This window comes from Dermacentor variabilis, unplaced genomic scaffold (genome assembly GCF_050947875.1).
Source record: "Dermacentor variabilis isolate Ectoservices unplaced genomic scaffold, ASM5094787v1 scaffold_12, whole genome shotgun sequence".
Classification (NCBI taxonomy): Eukaryota; Metazoa; Arthropoda; class Arachnida; order Ixodida; family Ixodidae; genus Dermacentor; species Dermacentor variabilis.
Genome location: NW_027460280.1, coordinates 26,845,761 through 26,867,580, shown reverse-complemented (window position 1 = coordinate 26,867,580; position 21,820 = coordinate 26,845,761). Strand labels below are relative to the sequence as shown.

At 48.1% G+C, this 21,820-nt stretch overlaps 1 protein-coding gene across 1 annotated transcript in view; it reads right to left on the bottom strand.

Annotated features, from left to right (window-relative positions):
• LOC142565793 (cubilin-like) overlaps positions 1-21,820 on the bottom strand; it is a 98,475-nt gene that overhangs the window by 24,490 nt on the left and 52,165 nt on the right. Inside the window, exons 7-8 of the mRNA XM_075676327.1 lie at positions 18,719-18,881; positions 9,046-9,227 (exon numbers count right to left, since the gene is read on the bottom strand). Of these exons, the coding sequence (XP_075532442.1) occupies positions 9,046-9,227; positions 18,719-18,881 (345 nt within the window). The remainder of the gene's footprint in view (positions 1-9,045; positions 9,228-18,718; positions 18,882-21,820) is intronic.

Sequence of the window (21,820 nt, the reverse complement as noted above, 5' to 3'; positions counted from 1 at the left end):
CTGTACCGGAAGTATCTAGACCGAAGAGGAGTGGAGTTCGATCAGCTGATCGTGCCTCAATGCTATCGTCAGGATCTGTTGCGCTTGTCACACGGGGGTTCGTGGTCCGGACACCTTGGAGTTAAGAAAACTAAGGACCGTCTCTTGCAAGAGTACTATTGGCCAGGGTGTTTTCGGGACGCAGACCATTTCGTGAGGACATGTGACACTTGTCAGCGGGTGGGCAAACCAGGGGACAAATCGAGGGCGCCGTTGAAATTGGTACCTATCATAACGGAGCCTTTTAGACGGCTCGTTATTGATACAGTGGGACCTCTGCCGGTAACAGCCACGGGGTACAGACACATTTTGACTGTGATCTGCCCAGCGACAAAGTTCCCTGAAGCAGTGCCGCTTAAAGAACTCAGCTCAGTTGAGATAGTCAATGCACTACTGTCCATATTTGCGCGAGTTGGTTTTCCTGCGGAAATCCAATCAGATCAGGGCACAGTGTTTACTAGCGCTTTGACGACAACTTTTCTCGAAAGGTGTGGGGTAAAGCTGTTACACAGCTCAGTGTACCACCCACAGTCGAATTCCGTTGAGAAGCTCCACTCCGTCATGAAGCGCGTGTTGAGAGCCTTGTGTTTTGAACATCAAACTGACTGGGAGCTGTGTCTGCCTGGGGTGATGTTTGCTTTACGGACCGCGCCGCATGCAGCTACGGGGTTTTCGCCAGCTGAACTGGTGTACGGTCGCTCGCTTCGATCTCCGCTTCGCATGCTTCGAGAATCGTGGGAAGGTAGGGGCGACGACCCAGTCGTGGTGGAGTACGTGCTTAAGCTCCTCGAACGCTTAAGAAGGGCACAGGAGTTGTCAGGTGAAGCAATGGCAAAGGCCCAGCAGAGGGCCAAGGTTTATTATGATCGGACAGCCAGGGCCCGTCGTTTTGAGGTTGGCGATGAGGTCATGATATTGCGCCCATCGCTAAACAACAAACTAGACGTGCAGTGGGAGGGCCCAGCGCGAATTGTTCAGAAACTGTCGGACGTTAACTACGTGGTAAGTCTGCCAGGAAAGCGGAAAGCACAGCAAGTTTACCACTGTAATCTGCTCAAACCTTATAGACAAAGGGAAGCAGTGGTGTGCATGATGGTAAACGTTCCTGAAGAGCTTCCGGTCGAGCTTCCGGGACTAGGCTCAGTGACGAACAGGGAAGACACCGGTCAAGTCATTAGTGACCTTATCAGTAAAGCACCGCTGTCGCCCGAGCAGAAAACCGAACTACACCAGCTATTACAAGAGTTTCAAGGTCTGTTCTCTGAGAGGCCTGGTAGGACTTCTGTACTTACTCATGATATAGAACTTACCTCCCCAGAGCCAGTACGATCCAAGGCGTATCGGGTGTCACCCCGCCAGAGCGATATTATGGAGGCTGAGGTAAAGAAAATGCTACAGCTCGGTGTTATTGAGGCAGGTGAGAGTGATTATACCTCCCCTTTGATTTTAGTTGAGGTACCGGGCAAGGAACCTCGTCCTTGCGTCGACTACCGCAGGCTTAATTCCATCACTAAGGATCAAATTTATCCGATCCCTAACATCGAGGAGCGCCTTGAGAAAGTTAGTAGCGCTCAGTTTATTTCCACCCTAGATCTTGTCAGGGGTTATTGGCAGGTTCCACTTACAGAAGAGGCTAGTAGGTATGCGGCGTTCATTTCACCAATGGGAACATTCCGTCCTAAAGTGTTGAGTTTTGGTTTGAAGAACGCGCCATACTGTTTTTCAAGTCTCATGGATAAAGTGTTGCGGGGACAGCAAGAATTCGCTTTACCGTATCTAGACGACGTAGCGATATTCTCCGCATCCTGGTCTGAGCATATGGCACACTTGCGGGCAGTGCTAACCCGCCTGCGCGAAGCGGGCTTGACAGTCAAGGCTCCTAAGTGCCAGTTAGCACAGGCCGAGGTTGTCTACCTCGGTCACATGATTGGTCAGGGTCGTCGCCGCCCCTCTGAAATAAAAGTGGCCGCTGTGCGAGACTTTCCGCAACCGCGCACAAAGACCGATATTCGGTCGTTCTTAGGTGTCGCCGGCTACTATCAGAGGTACATCCCTAGGTACTCTGATATCGCGGCTCCCCTGACGGATGCTCTAAGAAAAACAGAGCCTCAAACAGTCGTCTGGGACGAGACAAAGGAAAGAGCTTTTAGCGCCCTAAAGAGTGCCCTAACAAGCCAGCCTGTGCTACGATCGCCAGACTATACAAAAGGGTTCATTGTTCAGTGCGATGCTAGTGAGCGAGGCATGGGCGTTGTACTGTGCCAACGGGAAAATGAAGAAGTAGAACACCCCGTCCTGTATGCTAGTCGTAAGCTGACCAGTCGTGAGCAGGCGTATAGCGCCACCGAGAAAGAGTGTGCGTGTCTCGTGTGGGCCGTTCAGAAATTGTCATGCTATCTAGCCGGCTCGAGGTTTATCATTGAGACGGATCACTGCCCTCTCCAATGGCTGCAGACCATCTCTCCCAAAAATGGCCGCCTCCTGCGCTGGAGCCTCGCTTTACAACAATATTCCTTTGAGGTGCGTTACAAAAAGGGGAGTCTCAACGGTAACGCCGATGGCTTAAGTCGAAGCCCCTAACGTAGGAATCAGCCTCAAAATTGTTTGTTACTGATGTTTTTCTTCCTGAGGCAGGATTTTTTTTAACATATTGCTTTTGTTTAGTGTTTCAAAGTGATGATATGCTTTCTAGTGCAATTTTTCAATTTGTGGACGCGTTCTGAGTGATGCTAGACTACTGTAAGGAACTAGGCAGTGGTATAAAAAGGGGAAAGAGCCTGGCAGGGCTTAGTGAGGGTTGTGCCGTGCTTGCTGACTGAGCGGTTGAGTTTTCAGCGTAGTTCTAACGCTTGCCGGGAACGAGAACAAAAATGTGAACTCTCCCGAAGTCACTTTGCAGTGTCCCGTGCGAACCTGAACGAGAGAACGAGGCCTTCTCTGTGCGCTGCGCTCAAGAAACGTCAAGGGACGCCCGACTTCGGTTATGAGCATCATCGAGCGACATCCCTCCGGACAGCGGATGCAGTCCCCTGTCCATCGGGATCTCCTTCCCCCGGCGGGGCGGTCTGTTGCGTTTCGCCTGCGACACGTGGTTTTGCCGGCGCGACTGCGGCGGGGCGGCAGACATTTTGGCCCGATCGTCGTCGCCGCAACACTCATCGCCAGGTGTTTCCAGGCGCGTCTGCGGCGATGCGACCGCCTAGGGATCCTCCTCGCATTCCAGTCATTGTGCCCGAAACAGGCGATGCCAAAGCAGGGATCTCATTCCAGTTATTGGGCCCGAAACAGGCGATGCCAAAGCAGGGATCTCGTTCCAGTCATTGTGCCCGAAACAGGCGATGCCAAAGCAGGGATCTCATTCCAGTTATTGGGCCCGAAACAGGCGATGCCAAAGCAGGGATCTCGTTCCAGTCATTGTGCCCGAACGGCAGCGCCACGACAGGGTGCTACGAGATCGTGCGCAGCGCCACGACAGGGTGCTACGAGATCGTGCGCAGCGCCACGACAGGGTGCTACGAGATCGTGCTCGACATGGTGCTACGGCATCGCTACGACAGTGTGCGTCACCATTAGCCCATTGTACATTCACGTGCTCGTCTTTTGAGGGGTTCCTTCTTGCCCTCAACTGCGAGAGTATAAAAACAGCTGCCCCCGGACGCCAAGAGGAGGGCTCCGATTTCTTCAGTTGAGTGAAGTGCTCTCCCGTCTCTCTACTTCGGTCAAACCTGACCGCCAACTCTTTGCGATGTTAAAATAAACAAGTTGTTTCGTTGTTACCAGTCGACTCATGCTTTGCCGGGACCTTCGGATGCTTCGAGTTGTACCCCAGGCCGCCAGGCCAACGCTACCCTTGGGGCTTGCGACCCAGGTACAACCACGGGCGTCAGCGCCGAGTTTCCCATCCGATCGCTCCAGTGTCGCGATCCAAACAGCAGCTACGCAAGCCCACGTTCTTTCTAACCCTCAGCACGTCCGAACTCCACGATGAGCGCCTGCTGGAAGTCAGCGACAGAGTCAAAGAGCCGGTTGAGACGCGCCGCCGCAGGGCCGATGCCATAGACAGCTAACTGCAAAATGCTTCGCATAACTTCGATTTCCACAGTACGTGGGATGTGCATAACTTTATTTATTCATTACCACACTGTACAATGTGTAGATGGTTTCCTTCGACCTCGCCTATCCTCCCCCCCCCCTCACCTGAACGGCAGTCCTTGCTGACTGCCGTTCAGGTGTCAGTAAACGTAGCTAGACAGTTTCAGCGCGACCAGAGTAATTTCTTTGCTTTCCTCTAATTCATCTTATTTAACAATAACCACTTACTGCTTCTACTACTTCGTTCTAGTCAGCGCGTTCCCTCTATAGTATTCATTTATTTATTATTTACTTATTTATTTTGAATACCCTAAAGGCCCCGAAAGGCATTACATAGGGGTGGGGGGAGGGGGGGCTACAATTCACACATGATATGTCAACGCAATAAAAAGGACTGAAGACAACACTCAAGCACAGATTTGGGTAAAAGAGTCAGTTTGTAAAAAAAAGAAGAGTAATTAGAGTGAGAGTACAGGGTACAATTCACACTTGCAATACATGGCACGCTTCAACAAGGCACACGCGGCAGGTGAATGTTGAAAAAAAACATTTAAAATTTATATATATATATATATATATATATAGTAGGCAAAGAGGGATTCTTCAGGCTACCTTTCAAACGTAAAGAACTTGAGTGGTGCTACAAGGTAAACAGAACAAGTATTTAATTTCGACAGTTTCGATCGGTGGACCGATCTTCATCAGGGTTTACAAAAAAATGGCAGTTCGGCCCTGGTAGTGAAGACACCAGACCGGGTGCCCGGTCGTTCTTACATACATCAAACCGAGAGGAACAGTTGTGACAGTGATTGATTTTCAGCGCCTTGGCAGATTTACAGCGGCCTTTGGCAGCTATGCAGGGCAAGAGGAAGGCGGAGTCACATGTATGTAGAGCAAGGAGGTCAGTGAGGGAAAAAAGAGGAAAAAGAAAGAAAACGGAAAGAAACAGAAAAAAAAAAAAAGAAAACAGGAGGAGGGAGACGTAAGACGGAGAGGGAGGGGGGCGGGAAGTAGCGGCAGCTAGGTTCCCGTGCACCCGAGGCAAGGAGGGAGAAAGCGGTCGTTCCGCAGCACCAGTGCGTGGGCTGCCGTTGTAGCGGGAGAGAGGGCAAGTTCAATCGGGTGGCGGGGGGCACAATAGAGAAGGGGCCCAGAATGAAGACAGAAGAGCGGCAACTTTTAGAAAGACACACAGTGTCACAGTACACATATACAAGGCACGGCCCGTTCCGGCAACTTTGTGGTCCAGCTACGGTGCGAAAAAAATAAAAAAAAAATATATAGTTCCAAAAAAGAATATATGCATGGGATTCGCAAAGCAGGTGCGCCCATGGGCTTAGATTTAGGGAGTCGAGTTAAATAGCCTCCTTGTGGTCCAGTTTTTGAACGTTTAACAGACAACTGACATCAAGTCAGCACGTGCGTATTTAAAGAAGGGCAATAGGTCACTCAGAATGACCACTTCAGTGGCCAGTGGCAGGGTCCAGGAAACTGAATTTATTGTTTTCCGCTCGCCCCCTTGAGGCGCATGCGGAGGGGTGGGCAAGCAGTGAATAAGCGTCTCAATTTTAGAGTACAGAGCATGTATTCGCGTTTACCACGCACTTTCACGGCAAATCCCGGAGGCACGTCAGCCGCCCCGGACTCTCATTAATTCCTTTAGTGTAGGTTCCAAATTTATGGATGAAAAAAGATTCTCTCTGCTCGCGTGCACGGGTGTGTTGGAAACCAGACTGCAAGAGCACAACGCTCACGTGTTCAAAAGAGTGATCTGGCAGCCGAACGTGCCTGGAGAAGGGTAAATTGGGGAGACTTTTCACATGTGCGCGGTGATTGTTAAACCGCAGGCGGAAAGGAGTCTCTGTTTGGCCGATATATTCCTGCTTACACACCTCGCATCGAATTTTGTACACGACGTTACTGGAATCACAGTCAAGATTTTCGGTAATTTTGTATACGAAGGGCGAGTTCGATGCTTCAGCCGTGTCTGCTGTTGTCATGTGACGGCATACCTTGCAACGAGGTTTCCCACACGGTCGACAGCCCTTGGGCGTGTTTGACTTCTGTGTCCTCGCCCTGACTAACAAATCCCTTAAATTTTTGTTTCTTCTATACACAACCCGAGGCGGCTGCTTGAAGATAGTAGCGAGTCGGATGCTCTGTTTCATGATATTAAAATGGCGGGTGAGAATGGCATTGACCCGCGGAGCACCGGTGGTGTATGTGAGGACCAAGTTTGGATCTGATTGTGTATTGGTATTGCTAACCTTTTCTCCCATTATCTGTGCTCTATCTAAACTGCGGGCGCGTTCAATGGCATCGTCTACTATTTTTGGAGGATATTTTTGGCGTATGAGAGCAGATTTCAGTTCCTCCGCGTGTCGCTCAAATTGCGCAGATTCGGAACAGACTCTTCTGTATCTGTGGGCCTGGGAGTAGGGAATGCCTGTTTTGCAGTGATGGGGGTGACTACTATAAAAATGCAAATATTGCTGACGATCTGTCGGCTTTCTGTATAGGGACGTGGAAATGCGACCGCCACTCAGTGACAGAGTGACGTCGAGGAAGGGAATACTATTTTGGGAGAAGTTGTACGTAAACCTGATTGACGGGTGCAGAGAATTGAAATTAGAAATGAAGTCTAAGAGACTTTGTTCACTGTCGGCCCACACAAAGAAAATGTCATCCAGGAATCGCTTATAAAATATTGGTTTTACGGCCGAGTTTGCGAGGAAGGGTATTTCTAAAGATGCCATAAAGATATTTGCATAATTTGGCGCCATCTTCGTTCCCATGGCGGTTCCACTGATTTGCAAATAATGCTTGTCCTCGAACTCAAAGTGATTATATTTCAGTACTAGATTTAAAAGAGTCTCAACTGTGTCTTTATCTAATTGCCTAGGTTGGCTGGAGCCAGCGTAAGCTGAAACTGCGGAAGCTATGCCCTCGGCGTGAGGTATGTTGGTGTACAAAGATGCGACATCCATAGTGACCAAGTAACCCCCCGCCGGTACCGTCAGGTTTGATACCTCCCGAAGGAAATGGTTTGTGTCTTTAATGTACGAGGGAAATGAAGATGGGATGTCCTTAATGAGACTGTCAATAAAGCTGGATATTTTCTCAGTCACTGTTCCATTACTGGAAACGATAGGCCGACCGGGATTGTTTATTTTGTGGATTTTGGGTAGTAGGTAGAATATATATAGGTAGGTAGAAAGGTAGGTAGAAATATAGAAATAGAAAGTAGAAATAGAAATAGAAATAGAAATATAGAGTAGAAATATAGGTAGGTAGAAATATATATATATATATATATATATATATATATATATATATATATATATATATATATATATATATATATATGTGTGTGTGTGTGTGTGTGCGTGCGTGCGTGCGTGCGTGCGTGTGTGTGCGTGCGTGTGTGCGTGTGTGCGTGCGCGTGCGTGCGTGCGTGTGTGTGTGTGCGTGCGTGTGTGTGCGCGCGTGTGTGCGCACGTGTGTGCGCGCGTGTGCGTGTGTGTGTGTGCGTGTGTGTGTGTGCGTGCGTGTGTGTGCAGAACAGGCCAAGCAAGAAGTGGCATCTGAACATTTTATACATTTAAAAATGTGCGCAGGGTCAGTGATTGTTACCATATCTTGGGGTAGGGCGTTTCATTCACTGATAACACCAAAGGGGAATTTTGGAATTTTTCGGTCCTAGCAAATATGGGATACACTTGGCATACATAGTTATTGCGGTTAGACAGATAATGGGCCGGCAAGGTTGGAGCCGATGAAAAAGATGAACCGCAATAGTAAAGGGAGTGAAAAAAAGAGACGGAAATATTTCCGTCGTGTGCCAAGATCCGGAAGATTAAGGGTCTGATTTAATGCAGACACTTTGGTATCGAGAGTAGGAGCGCAAAATAAAGCGCGCAGCCTTATATTGAATAGATTCGATGCAACCAGAAAGGTTAGCTGCGCGAGGGTTCCAAATAAAAGAGGCGTAATCGAGGGTTGCTCTGATAAGGAAAATTCACTAAGGAAATTCCACCTGCTCTCGCGCCCAACTACTATCACAATGAATTTTCCGCGGAGCAGCCGTATGCCACAATTATACCGCGAAGATGCGAGCATATTCTCGTAAAGGTAAGGACTAATGCCTTATATTATTGGTATATTATGTAGGAGGAGGAGGAAAAGAAGGAAGGAAAGATAGGGAGGTCAAGCAGATGCACGTCCGGTTTGCTACCCTACACGTGGGAAGGGGTTTAAGGGATGAAAAGAAAGGAAAGAGAGGGAGGGAAGAGCGTACTATTATTGTGAACACCAGCGGTTGTCCATCACTTCAGGCCTACAATAGGTCACTGAGGCCAGTCCATGTCATGAATTATAGCAGTGCAAGCGTCGTTTTGTTAGCCTGCGACGCGTGAGGCCATGGTGCGAGAATCTTAGTCTCTGAAAATAGTCTGCTGTCTAATAGGTTTAACACCCTCCGAAGAACGCCGCTTTCGATGTCATAGAGATTACAAAACAACACGTGCTCGATCGTCTCATCACAGTTGCATGAGTCACAGATCGGTGTGTCGGATATTCCAATGAGGAATTAGTAGGCTTTCGTAAAAGCCACCCCTAACCAGAGGCGGCACAGTAAAGTAACACACATTGAATAATGCCTATAGATATATACAACAGAAAGAATGCAGCTAAGAAGGTATAGAAACGAACACACGAATGACCCTTTGTGTAACGGTGTTAGGGGGCAGTGGGGCTGTACAGCGATTGATAATCTTCCCACTATCAATAACGTTTACGTCGACTCCCTCTGTAAACACAAAGTCTGGCGGTGCTTGCCCTGTACTCCGCACCCCTATACTCAGCACTTCACACATAATATCGGGAAACCGTAAGCGCCGCCCAAATTTCTCTCACCTCGATGTATCCGGAGGAGCAATTTTCAGACTCGCTGAATGCGAACTCCCTGAACTCGACGCGTGGCAGGTAGTTGCTCCTGACGCGAATAGTCCAGATGCAGGTGAGGCCGCCTTCCGCTTCGGCCAAGTCGGCTGGTGACACGATTGAACCCTCGCTCGCTTCGTACAGGCCGCCGCATGCTGTGGAAGAGACACGCAAACCCTTACTCACGAGGCGTTTCGTTTCTTAGGGCTCTCTGCCATTGGCTATATGTTCACCAATAGGACTGGCTGGAAATAGCTTTTTCTTAATGTAGGCCTAGTTCAAACCCATGTCTTCGTGTAGGCGCTGGCACTCTATGCAATACAAAAATCCTAGTCTTCAAAAGGCATATGTGTTATCTTTCTGATATTCAGGTACAAAAGTATTACTAGGCATACACACAAGGTCGATTGTGTGCATGGATCTCGATGGGGGTTAAATAGCAGTCATTATGTGACCAATGAGGACTAATACGCTGTTGAACTAACTGAATTTCACCATTAGCTTATCGATTATGCCTTCTGTGGCACATGTTGCGATTGGGGAACTGAAGCCAGTCAACGCTGAAGCTATATCCACTTACCAGAAATACTGAGTGAACGTTTGTAGACGGAGACGTGCACCCCCTCGAGTGCGCATAACTAATGTTCTTTCTCATTTATCTTTATCGCTTTGTACACCTTTCCCCTGTGTATGATATAGAGAACAGGACGGGCGTCTGGCTGATCTCACAGCCCCTAAAAGTTACAGCAAGCTGCCATTCCATGTGTTATCTCCTCCCAAAAGCCTTCCTTGCGCCCTGCACACGGAAGTACGTGGAAGGACAATCATCAGCAGCAGCAGCTTATTATGTACGCTACAGGAAGAAGGCCTCTCCCTGCGATCTCCAATTACCCCTGTCCTGATTCCAACGGCGCCAACTGATTCCAACTTGGACCCGCAAATTTCCTCATTACATCGCCCCACCTAGTCTTCTGCCGTCCTCGACTGCGTTTCCCTTCTCTTGGCACCCATTCTGTAACCCTAGTGGTACACCGGTTATCTAACCCACGCATTACATGACCTGCCCACCTCCATTTTTTTTGCTCGTAATGTCGATTAGAATATCGGCTATACCCGTTTTCTCTATGATCCATACCGCTCTCTTTCTGTCTCTTAACGTTATACCTAGCGTTCCTCGTTTCATCGCTCCTTGCGCAGACCTTAACTTGTTCTCAAGTTTCTTTGTCAGCCTCCAAGTTACTACCCTCTATGTCAGCTCCGGTAAAATTCACTGATTGTATACCTTCATTTTAAATGATAATGGTGAGCTTCCAGTCAGGAGCTGACAATGTCTGCCGTGTGCGCTCAAACCCATTTTCATTCTTCTGTGTATTTCCTTCTCATGATCAGGGTTCCCTGTGAGTAGTTGACTTAGGTAAACGTACTCCTTCACAGACTCTAGAGGCTGACTGACGATCCTGAACTCTTGTTCCCTTGCTCGGTTATTCCTCATTATCCATGTCTTCTGCATATTAATCTTCAACCCCACTCTCATAATCTCTCTGTTAAGGTACGGCCTCACTTGCGGAAATAAGCGCGCGCAAAGCCGCGCGCTTAAAAACGCGCGCCGCAAAAGGCGCTTTCGCAGCAAGAATTCTATAGAATAACAGCTTGGGCTTGCTGGTTTTCCATTGTGGTGTTAACAGCGCGAAACGTGGACGGGACAAGGGACGAGAAGACGACACCACAAGCGCTGCCGAAATAAGTGTGCCGCCTTGCGCGCTAATTTCCCCAAGTGAGGACGCACCTTTAAGGTCGTCAATCATTTGTTGTAACTCGTCTCCAGTGTTCATCAACAGGACAATGTCATCTGCAAACCGAAGGTTACTGAGATATTCGCCATTTTATCCTTACTCCTAAGGCTTCCCAGTTTAATAGCTTGAATACTTCTTCCAAGCACACAGTGAATAGCATTGCAGAGATTGTCTCCTTAATTGTCTGTCTCCTTTCTTTATAGGCATCTTCCTACTTTTCTTGTGTAGAATTAAGGTAGCTGTGGAATCTCTGTAGATATTGTAGAATCTGTAGAATCTCTCTATGACTGGTACCTCTATTGAATCAAATGCCTTTTCGTAATCTATATATGGACGCTATATAGAGAGGCTGATTGTACTCTGCGGATTATTCGATTACCTGATTACTGACATGTATGTGATCCAATGTAATGTATCCCTTCCTCAAGCCAGCCTGTTCCCTTGGTTGAGTAAAGTCCAGTGTTGCCCTTACTCCATTGGAAATTACCTTGGTGAATATTTTATATAATACTGAGAGTAAGCTAATGGGCCTATAATTTTTCAATTCTTTAACGTCTCCCTCTTTGTGGATTAGTAAAATGTTTGCATTCTTCCAGTTCTCTTGGACCTTTGAAGTCGACAGACACTTCGTATAGAGCACCGCCAGTTTTTTAAGTATTATGTCTCCTCAATCTTTGATTAAATCGACTGGTATTCCATCTTCTCCTGCCGCTTTTCCCCGTTTCATGTCTTGCAAGGCCCTTCTAACCTCATCGCCACTTATAGAAGGAGTCTCTGCAACCTGTTCATTACTGCTTCGAATGGAGGTATCGTGCCTCCTTTGGGTACTGTACAGGTCAGTATAGAATTCTTCCGCTTCTTTTACTATACCTTCGAGATTTCTGATGATATTACGCTGCTTATCTTTAAGTGCATACATCTTGGTTTGTCCTATGGCAAGTTTCCTCCTCACTGAAATCATGCTGCGTCCATTTTTTACTGCTTCTTTAGTCTTTCTCACATTATGATTTCGAATATCCCTTATTTTCTCCTTGTTGATCAGTTTTGACCGTTCCTCGAATCCTATCTGATCTCTTGAGTTGGACACTTTCATTCTTCATCGTTTCTTCATTAGGTACTTTGTTACTTGTGACTTGCGCAGGGCAGGGGAAATTCGAGATCGCAGGGAGAGGCCTTCGTCCTGCAGTAGACATAAAACAGGCTGCTGATGGTGATGATGATGGTGATGATGATGATGATGATGATACTTGTGAGAGCTTGCATACTAGCTGCTTTGGTGCATCACCTCCCACTTCAATTGCTGCCTTTGAAGCCAGCCTAGTTGCGGTTTCATGCATTATCCCCATGCAGTGGCGCAGCTAGATCGTTTGACCCCCGGGGCCCATGGTCTTCTGTCAACCCCCCCCCCCCACCCGGGGTAGTAAGCAAGGCGAGGATATCGAAAATTGCCGAGGAAGGGGGAGGGTGATGATTCAACACCAGCACAGCCACCTTGGATACCGCGCATGCCCCCCCCCTTCCCCTCTTCGCTTTCGTTCCCAGAATTCGCGAATGTAGCAGGTATACACGCTGTTTTATTTTCTGCACCGAATAACACAGGGTGCTGCACTGATAACTTGTAATAAGCGCAATTGCATATCTGATGTCAGACTGTAAGGCTTGCCAGCCAATACAGATGCGGCATCGTGGAAAATATGGCTCACAAGTAACAAATATATTTCAATAAAGTTTTAATTAGCAATTTTAGAGGCAATATTTCCTTTGCAAAATTGAAGGCCGACAGTTCGACGTTGCCCAAGAACAACTTCCAAAATATCGTCGTAGGTACTACGGCTTGTAGTAATTTGGCTGTGGGCAGCCCTGAAAGCAAACGAACATTAAATAGCATGTCAGTGACGCTGATCTCCCCACCCTATTAGAAAACGTCACCTTTATTCCGCTGCGCGGGCACCAATTCTATGGCAATTACGAGTTCTCTTGATTCTGATTAATAAAGCCTTTCTTTATTTGTGACTGTTGGCAAACGTCATTATCCAAGCTGCGGTACCACCACAAGGTTCGGAACGGAATAGAGCACGCTTCGCGTCGATTTGTGGCGTCACCAAGCAAAAAAAAAAAAAATAATAATAAGGCCGCGACGAAGCCCGTGCCAGCTAAAGCTTGAGCTACTGTTGGTCTGCACTCGCAATTGAGAGAATAGAGAGATCGACGTCACCCATGCACTATTTCATATTTCTTTCGGTACTGCTATACTGGGCCGCCCACAGGGCCAGAGCACTGCAGGTTCTAACCTCCAAGGCAATTTTGTTTAGAAAAGAAGTTTTTGTTGAGTTAATAATGTAACTTTGGGTCCTCAATTCCCGAATTTCCGCTATAGTTGCCAATTAAGCAGTTATTTAAGATATCCTAATGAATTATCTGCCATATTTTGCACGATACCGAGTTCCTAGTGTTCACAAACATATATAACCTGATAGAATATCGGGAACTATACTCACAAAATTCACCTTTCTGTAAAATTCCGTGCAGCTCAAACAAGACACTGTATTTCTGACATGAAGTCAAGAAACTACAACAAAATGATAAAGACAAGGTTAGGTAGGACAACGAGACAGTGTTTTTATTCAACGCCGCGAAATTGATACAAAACCAATACAAACGATACAAAACTGATAAATGGAGCACTGTATACAGGGTGTCCCAGCTAACTTTAGCTAGAGCTTTAAAATATGCAAATGAAACGCAGCTGGATAGAACCAAGGTAATATTGTAGCGGTCGTAACGGTAAGGTAATGGTGTAAGGTAACGCAAAGTACATCGAGTGGCCAGTCGCGGGGCAATTTTGCGTGTATTCGCGGGTTTCTTTCAAGCTCGGAAAAAACACTGATGTAGCACGTATTGAGCAACGCAGAAAGCTATATCAGAAGCTTTTCATGTTGCTCTACAATTTTCTCATTGACACTTTTAATCTAATTATATACAGGGCGTCCCAGCTAACTTGGACCAAGATTTTGAAAAAAAAACCTATGCGTTCTTCAGAACAGAAATCGCGTGGATGTTGTTAGCGTTTATCTAAACTTACAGTACCATATTAAAGCGGCAGCGTTAAGGAGCTCGTGTCGCAGAAAAGCCGGTGTCGTCCCGGAAAGCCCGGAAAGCAATTCATAAATAAAAACAACTTGCAAGATTGGCATTGACCTAGGGTCTCCGATGTGTGAGATGGAGACGCTACCACTCAGCCATGAGTTCTATGGTTCAAAGTGGGACAAAAGCGCCTCTAGTGAATGCGGTGTTGCCTTAGAAACGTGCCGTAGAAAGTTATACTGCTGTGTATATCGGTAATTATGAGCGTGTAAATTACAGAAGTCGCAGTTAAACGCGTAGCGAAGTACGTTTCCGCTACATTTCTTCTGTGCTTGTCGCACACGCAGAGCCATCTTGCGGCAAACAGAGAAGACCCCCTCCTCGCAATGTACGGCGCTGCCCCGACTGGTGGCGCGCCACTCGCCCGCTTCTCGCCTTCGTCTCGTTTGAGCGCATTGGGGCTGTGCGGGGACCGGTGCGAGGCGCGTCGCGGCCCGGCTGTCCGTGCCGATCACGACATTTGGCTCGCGTAGATCGTTTTTCCCTCCGAATCACCGAATTCTTTGGTTCGTTCCGCTTGCTCAGGCGCACGTTTCGTTGCCGCGCCGAACGCTGCGTTGCTCGGCGCTCACCGCGTGATTGGTGGGTCCAAAGTCCAATGCAGGGCGCCTCGTAAGTGATCGCGGTGCTTTATCGCATTGTCTTACACCCCTTGGCGGGTCGACGGGAACGCTGTGGCGTTCCACTCTTGAAGCCGAAGCTTAAGCGTCCTCCAAACTTTTCTGCTTGTCTTTTTTGAATAATTAGCCGAGATAAATTAATTAACTTTTTAAGTATTGCTTGAAACGTTCAGGCGGCAATAGGAGAGGTGTGGAGCTCCACAAATATTGCCCAACCCAGACACTTCCAACGAACTAGAGTTAGCGTGGCGGTTTTTATTCGGGAAAAACAAAAGCCCACGGAGTTTAAAAAATACCACGGGACAGTGCGCTCTGTGCGCCGGAATGCGCCACGATTACAGCGCTCTCAATCGTGCTTTGCAAAAAGATCGCTCGCTTTGCGCCTTTCATGCTGCCCAAGACAGAGCTTCGCGTTGCGCTTTGTTCCGAGATAAACGCCAGTGGGTTATGGCGGCAGTCGAAATACAACGCGGCTCCCATTTCTGAGGCGATAACCCGCCGTGGATGCTCAGTGGCTATGGTGTTGGGCTGCTGAGCACAAAGTCGCGGGATCGAATCCCGGCCATGGCGGTCACATTTCGATGGGGGCGAAATGCGAAAACGCCCATGTACTTAGATTTATGTGCACGTTAAAGAACCACAGGTGGTCGAAATTTCCAGAGTCCTCCACTACGGCGTGTCTCATAATCAGAAAGTGGTTCTTGCACGTAAAACCCCATAATTTAATTTCTGCGGCGATAATTGCACTCTCACGCTAGCAGAATGCATGCGGAGGAAAAATGATAAGCTCATGAGTTCGAATTTGGGAGCAAGACCCAAACAAGCACGCATTATAACAAGCTTGATAACGTCGAGTGAATGACGCTGGTTGTCACAAAAGGAAGGATTGTAAACTGACACGGAAGGTAGCTTGTTAGCTTCCTGTCCATTCCTTGTGGGCACAGAATTTGTAATTTCATGTTACTTACGTGCTTTTTCCAAGTCGTACAAAAGTTTCACAGAGATGGCTTTTTTCATGGATAACGGTTGTAGAGATTTATTCGCTGTGATGTCTCTCTAAAGAATGTGTTCAAACAAGTCGCCCTCTGCCATGATGCGGTATTGACACCTTTTCAGCACGTCTCATGTAGCTTTTTCTGATGACGCCGGACGGTATCTCGCTGCAGGCCTCAGCAATCTCTGCCTTTACCGCTTCTGATGTAGTTGTAGGTTTGCGGTACACTCGGTCTTTCACATGTCCCCACAAGAAGAAGTCAAGAGGTGCCAAGTCCGGTGACCTTGCAAGCCATGCCACTGGTCCATGCCACCCGACCCACTGGCGTTTTTTTGGTCCATGTCGCCCGACCCACTGGCGATTGTTTTTGACGTGCCTCCGCACGTCAAAAACAATCGACTGTCTCAAGGATATATTTGCAGCGTATGGCTACTTAGAGGAACTGATCAGGGACAAGGGACCTCAGTTTACTGCGCAGGAGTTCGCCAATTTCACCTCTTCTCACGGGATTCGACACACGCGTACGCCACCGTACCATGCTTCATCGAACGGTGCAGCAGAAAGGCTAGTTCAAACAGCAAAAGCCCCTCTACTCAAGCAAGTGCTTCACGATAACCTAACAGGCCAAAACAGAACTCTGCATCAACGACTTCTTGCTTGCTTACAGGAACACCCCGAATTCCGTAACAGGAAGAACGCCGGTTGAGCTGTTCCTGAAACGACAACCTCGAGTGACGCTTTCACTCCTGAAGCCAAGTTTTGAGCAGGATATGCGCAGCCGTCAAGACACAGACACCACCCATCGCAACGAGGGCCAAGGAAGGGACCCGCAGATGGAAGCCGGTGACACAGTTCTCGTCAAGACTACGAGAGGGGGAAACCCTGTCATGGGAGGAAGCTGTCGTAGTGCAACGCGTAAGCGACTCTACGTTTGTAGTCAAAGTCGGTGACCATTTTCGTTTTGTGGATATCGACCACTTGAGACCCAGCTGGATTTCGGAACCAAAGACTTCATTCCATCCGGACGTCACAAAAGAAGCGCATCCTGAGTCCACTCCAAGTGCCCGTATTTATCGAGACTTTCTATCAAAACCCTCGGAAGAAGATCCCCCTGCTGACTCCATGATTAGTGGTCCTACTGCGGACCAGCTTGAGGATGTTCGCTTATACGACTCCACTTCAACTAAGGAACCAGCATCGCAGCCTGCAAGTATCACCGCATCAACCATGGCATCACCTGAAGAGGCCCATTTGCGAAGAAGTAATCGCACAAGGCATCCTCCTGATCGCTATCAAGCTCCCAATTATGAGCGCGGAAAGAAACACGTGTCGCTTTAATTGTGGAAGGAATGTTCTGTATCGGCCAGTCGGTCTGATAAGATTGTACCATGAATGACGCGTGCCTTACCGGCATGCAGCGTTATCTATAAAAGTACGCTGCTGCCTCGAATAAAGGGCTTCTTGCGTACCTGCCACAGAAGCGTATGTCTGCTGCTTAGAACAGAACGACGTAGGATGGTGATAAGGCTGTAGCCGACAATTCAGCATCACTACGTATCTGGTACATCGGGTACACGAGCTAGGGCTGCTCTTTCCCATTTACACCCGGTCAAGCCGGAGCAAAGAAAGGCGTCTTGATACATATGTTACAACTTTTTTCATGTAACAAATTTTCTTCAACTGTTAGGCTTTTCTTTCCAGGAACCCGTATGGGTTTCCTTTGTAGCAATTGCTTCGAACGGGTGGATGTCTGATTTTTTCTTTATTAAGAATTCGTCAATGTTGCCCGCTATGTGCTTGTATATTAGGAATCCTACTCCGTATTGCTTCTTATCGGGGAGACCTCTACAGCAGAGGACATGGCCGTATAGCGAACTCTGTATAAGGCTCAGCAGTTCTTCTAATCTCACTAAGGCCAATAATATCCCAAACAATGCCTGATAGATCCTCAAAGCGTCCTTCTAAGCTAGCCTCACTCGACAGAGTTCGGCTGTTAAATGTTGCCACGGTCAGTTTCCATTGGCGGCCTCTCCGGATCCAGAGGCTCTTAGCACCCTCTGCTGTGTTACAGGTCTGACCGCCGCCTTGGTAAGGTGCTCCGCAGCTGCTGGGAACTGAGGGCCATGGGTTAATTTTAGGAATCATGAGGGAGGGAGTGGCCGAATACTGCACCAGGGAGGCCAATTCCTGTTCTGGTGAGGGAGTGTCTCTGTTTAAGCCTTCCTAATTTGGGTGTAGCTGGATTAGTATAGCCGCACTCTCTCTCGGCATCTTTTTCCGGTGTCAGGCGCCACTATTTTTTTCTATTTTGTGGCAGATCTTGGGGCACAATATGCAGAAACAGGCGCTATCTTTCAGCACTCACTACAACTGCAACAGCGTGATATCGAATGTGTGTTTTAAGATAAAATAAAATGAATAAAAAGGTATTTGGCCACATTTGGTGACTATTCTAATTGTGGGAAATATTCTCTAGGTTGTGCGCCGTTGCAATGAATGGGTTGTCGAAAAAAAGCAAGGGAAAAGAAGAGAAACCTTTATTTCAATCTGGATCCACATTTCCAAAATTTATCTTGTGCAAGCACCATCTGCCATTTATAGTCGTGGTGCCTATCGTCTAGTTATCGCACCGATCTCTTTCATGAGTGGTGGTCAGAACACGAGCAAACGAGAAAACACCCTTAGGCAAGATAATTTTCGTAAATGCGGCTCCTGTATAATGCCTCTTTAAGGAAGGCCACAAAAAGAGCGTACGCTAGAATTGTTCTCGTAAGAAAAAAATGCAGCCAGTCCTGATGCTGGACAAAGTACTGGCGAAGGCTAGCGCCCTGAGGCAAGGAGCACTTACAAACGATCCTAGCTTGACAAAATTCGGAACTTGGGCCAGAATTCACAAGGCTTTTCGTTTTATCTTAGCTGAAACGTTTGGCATACTTATAACGTAACATATATATGTGCACGTAATGCTTTTATGCATGTATGTGTTCTTCCAAAGTATGATTTTAGGGGCTTAAATCTTTCTCAGTAATTCATATATCTTTACAGCAGCATAAAACAATAGTGCTTAATATATTGGATACTGATTGCGGACTCACGCGTCGCCCTCATCTGGTAAGCAGCCTCGACAGCGTCTCGACGTAGAGCGTGTAGTCGCAACTGGAGGGTCATAATGCGGCGGGTAGATGTGATCACCATCGGGGAGTCCAGCCGGCACACGTCGTCCAAAAGCGTGCGACGCTCACCCTCGCCTTCGAAAATCTGCCACCGAATTGAAAAAAAAAATGTAAGCTGTATCAGGACAAAGCCACAACAGAATACGTGAAACATATTGCGCGTGCTGCTGAGGGTGCATGGGCACCAGGGTACAGATATGACGTAACCAAATGCACAAGCAATATTTATACACGCATTACAAAGCGTACAGTGAAACGCGATACTCGGACAGTACGACGGCCGGTGATTCTTGCGCCACCGGTGAGCGCTGGGTGATCGCTGAGGGGGCCCAGTTGCGTCACGATGCATCGAAATGACTTTCATTTTCGCGTGACAAATAAGTGCATCAGCTTAACGTTCCAAGCGTCCAACGGTGGCACGAAAACGTGCCGGCCATCATGCTGTCTGAGTATCGCGTTTCAATCGCTAAGCGCTGTACAAGCTTAACTTATGATACAGCTAGTGATGGTCCCACGGTCTAACCTCGCAGTCGTATAAGTATGCAGAGTTGTGCATAAAGGACACGGACACAAGCCTTGTGTGCACCTCTGCACATACTTATGGTACACCAACAGGCCCAAATAGATAACTCACAGTCGTGCTCACTCCCTATCCGTAGGGGGCCCGCCATGGTCAGAGGTGGTGGGTGGGGAATGGCAACCTTATGCTTCACTGCCCGAGATCTTTCCCGCCATTTCTTGGTGTCGAACGCGGGGCGCCATATCCGAGCAACCTACTACGGCAGAGGGAGCTCGCTCGGATCGACGAACGTACTGCCGAGCCATGCCTCTCGGAACGCCGAGCGAGAGGGTAAATTTAGCTCCGATTGCACCATGTGTGGAGCGACAACGGCGCCATCTGTGCGCGTGGCCCATGCATAATGGAATAACGACTTCTTTCCGTTACACAAAGATACCAAAGTAAGGTGCATGGGTAGTTACGCTTGCAAATATATAAGCGATAGTAGTATAGCGTGTTTTTGTTGCATGCAGATTTCACAAGCGACCCCCTATGCTGAACGAACTGAAAGTGTGCTAAACATTTCCTGAATGTACGTGTTCATTGAATAATTGTCTTCGTTGTATTTGTAATAAATACTCATTTTTAATACGTTAGTATTTTTCAGTAAATTTATTTATTACTGTATTGCGCTACTGTACATTTGCCCACATCTGGCCTGTTAAACCGCTGCCACGTACGTGGGCCGTCGGGCACTTTCAAGTGGTCTGCAACCGTTCTTCGCCTGAGGAACCCCGAACTGCTGTTCTAAAATCGAGAAATGGTTGAAAATAAACAGATTTATTGATTAATTGAAGGCCTTTCTCGACCAAAGGCAAGCTCTCCTTCAATGCACACGCATATTATACTTAAGAGCAACCGAAAAATAAAGACACCATTGGCGAGTCTATTTCGGAGGTTACCCGCCGTGGTCGCTCAGTGGCTATGGTGTTGGGCTGCTGAGCACGAGGTCGCGGGATCGAATCCCGGCCACGGCGGCCGCATTTTGGTGGGGCGAAACGCGAAAACACCCGTGTACTTAGATTTAGGTGCACGTTAAAGATCCCAGGTGGTCGAAATTTCCGGTGTCCTCCACTACGGCGTGCCTCATAATCAGAAAGTGGTTTTGGCACGTAAAACCCTATAATTTAATTTTATTTTGGAGGTTAAGCGGTCATAGGCTGATCGGCGAAAATGAAAACCAAAGACAGAGCAAGGTCGCGCATTACTGATCGCGCGACGTCATACACGAAGCATCGGCTTCGATCACGCGTATGCAATGACAAAAGGATATTGACCACGTGTGCTTCTTTATCTTTATCGGGTGACCACGTTTCGCCGCCTAACAAATGTTATCGCACAGCGCAGGACGCGCCTGCACATACCGGAAGTTTCTCGAACGTTATCGATGGTTCTATCCGCTGTCTGCTGTCACCGAACCTTGTGTAATCTGATTCCATGTATGCGCGACGCTACTGCTGTAGAACTTTCTGGAAGACACCCGGGCCTCCACCATTTTGGTGGCAGAGGCAATTGGGCACCATCGGGTATTCATAATACCCTGGAAGAAATTGCAGAAGCACAAGAAATGGCACAGATTATTAGGCTCTCCGGCACCAGGGCGGGCAGACGACTCCTAACAGAGTTGGGCGTCCCCCCGGCCACTGTCGAAGACGCCTACCAGGGCCTTCCGAAAGATCAGAAAGATAACATCATCATATCACCCGCCCCGCGCAATATACATCCCCAGCGTAACGTAGAAATATTAAGAAGGAAGGCCAAGGCGGTGGCGCTCCTACGCCGCGCGACAGAACTCCCTGGCGGCAGCTGCTTCGTTGAAGCGGCCCAGTATGACAACAGCAACAACTTCACGGTAGTGTCGATCAACCTCAGGGGTTCGACCGTTAACGCCGCTTCGGTACGAAGAACGTCGTCGCGTGCGGCCGAGCAAGTGGCCATTGCCTTGGCCCTCCTGGACGACAAACATGCCAATATCTTCAGCGACTCCAGGGCAGTCGTCCGCGCCTTCAGCGTTGGCGCCGGGTGTAAGGAAGCCTGTAGCATCCTCGACGGCAAAAGCATCGCCACCCACACTCTCACGTGGTTCCCCGCTCACATGGGATCATTCATGGGAGGCCCCACAAACCTCAACGAGCTGGCCCACTCCAATGCGCGAGGTCTCGCTTTCCGCGACCGTGGAGAACTCCAACGTCGGCCCGCAGTGGTGGAGAACAGAGAACAACCGATCACATACAATGAAATTACGCAGCACTTTTATCTCGGCAGGAGAGACTTTCCCCTTCCACACAAGAAGTTAAATAGAGCACAGGCATGGACCATCAGATTATTGCAAACAGGCTCGTATCCAAGCCCGGCTTTATTCCACAAGCTTTATCCCGACACCTATGCCACTAGTTCTTGCAGAGACAGCAATGATTTAGCTAGCCTAGACCATATGCTCTTGCGTTGCCCCTCGTTACGAGGCA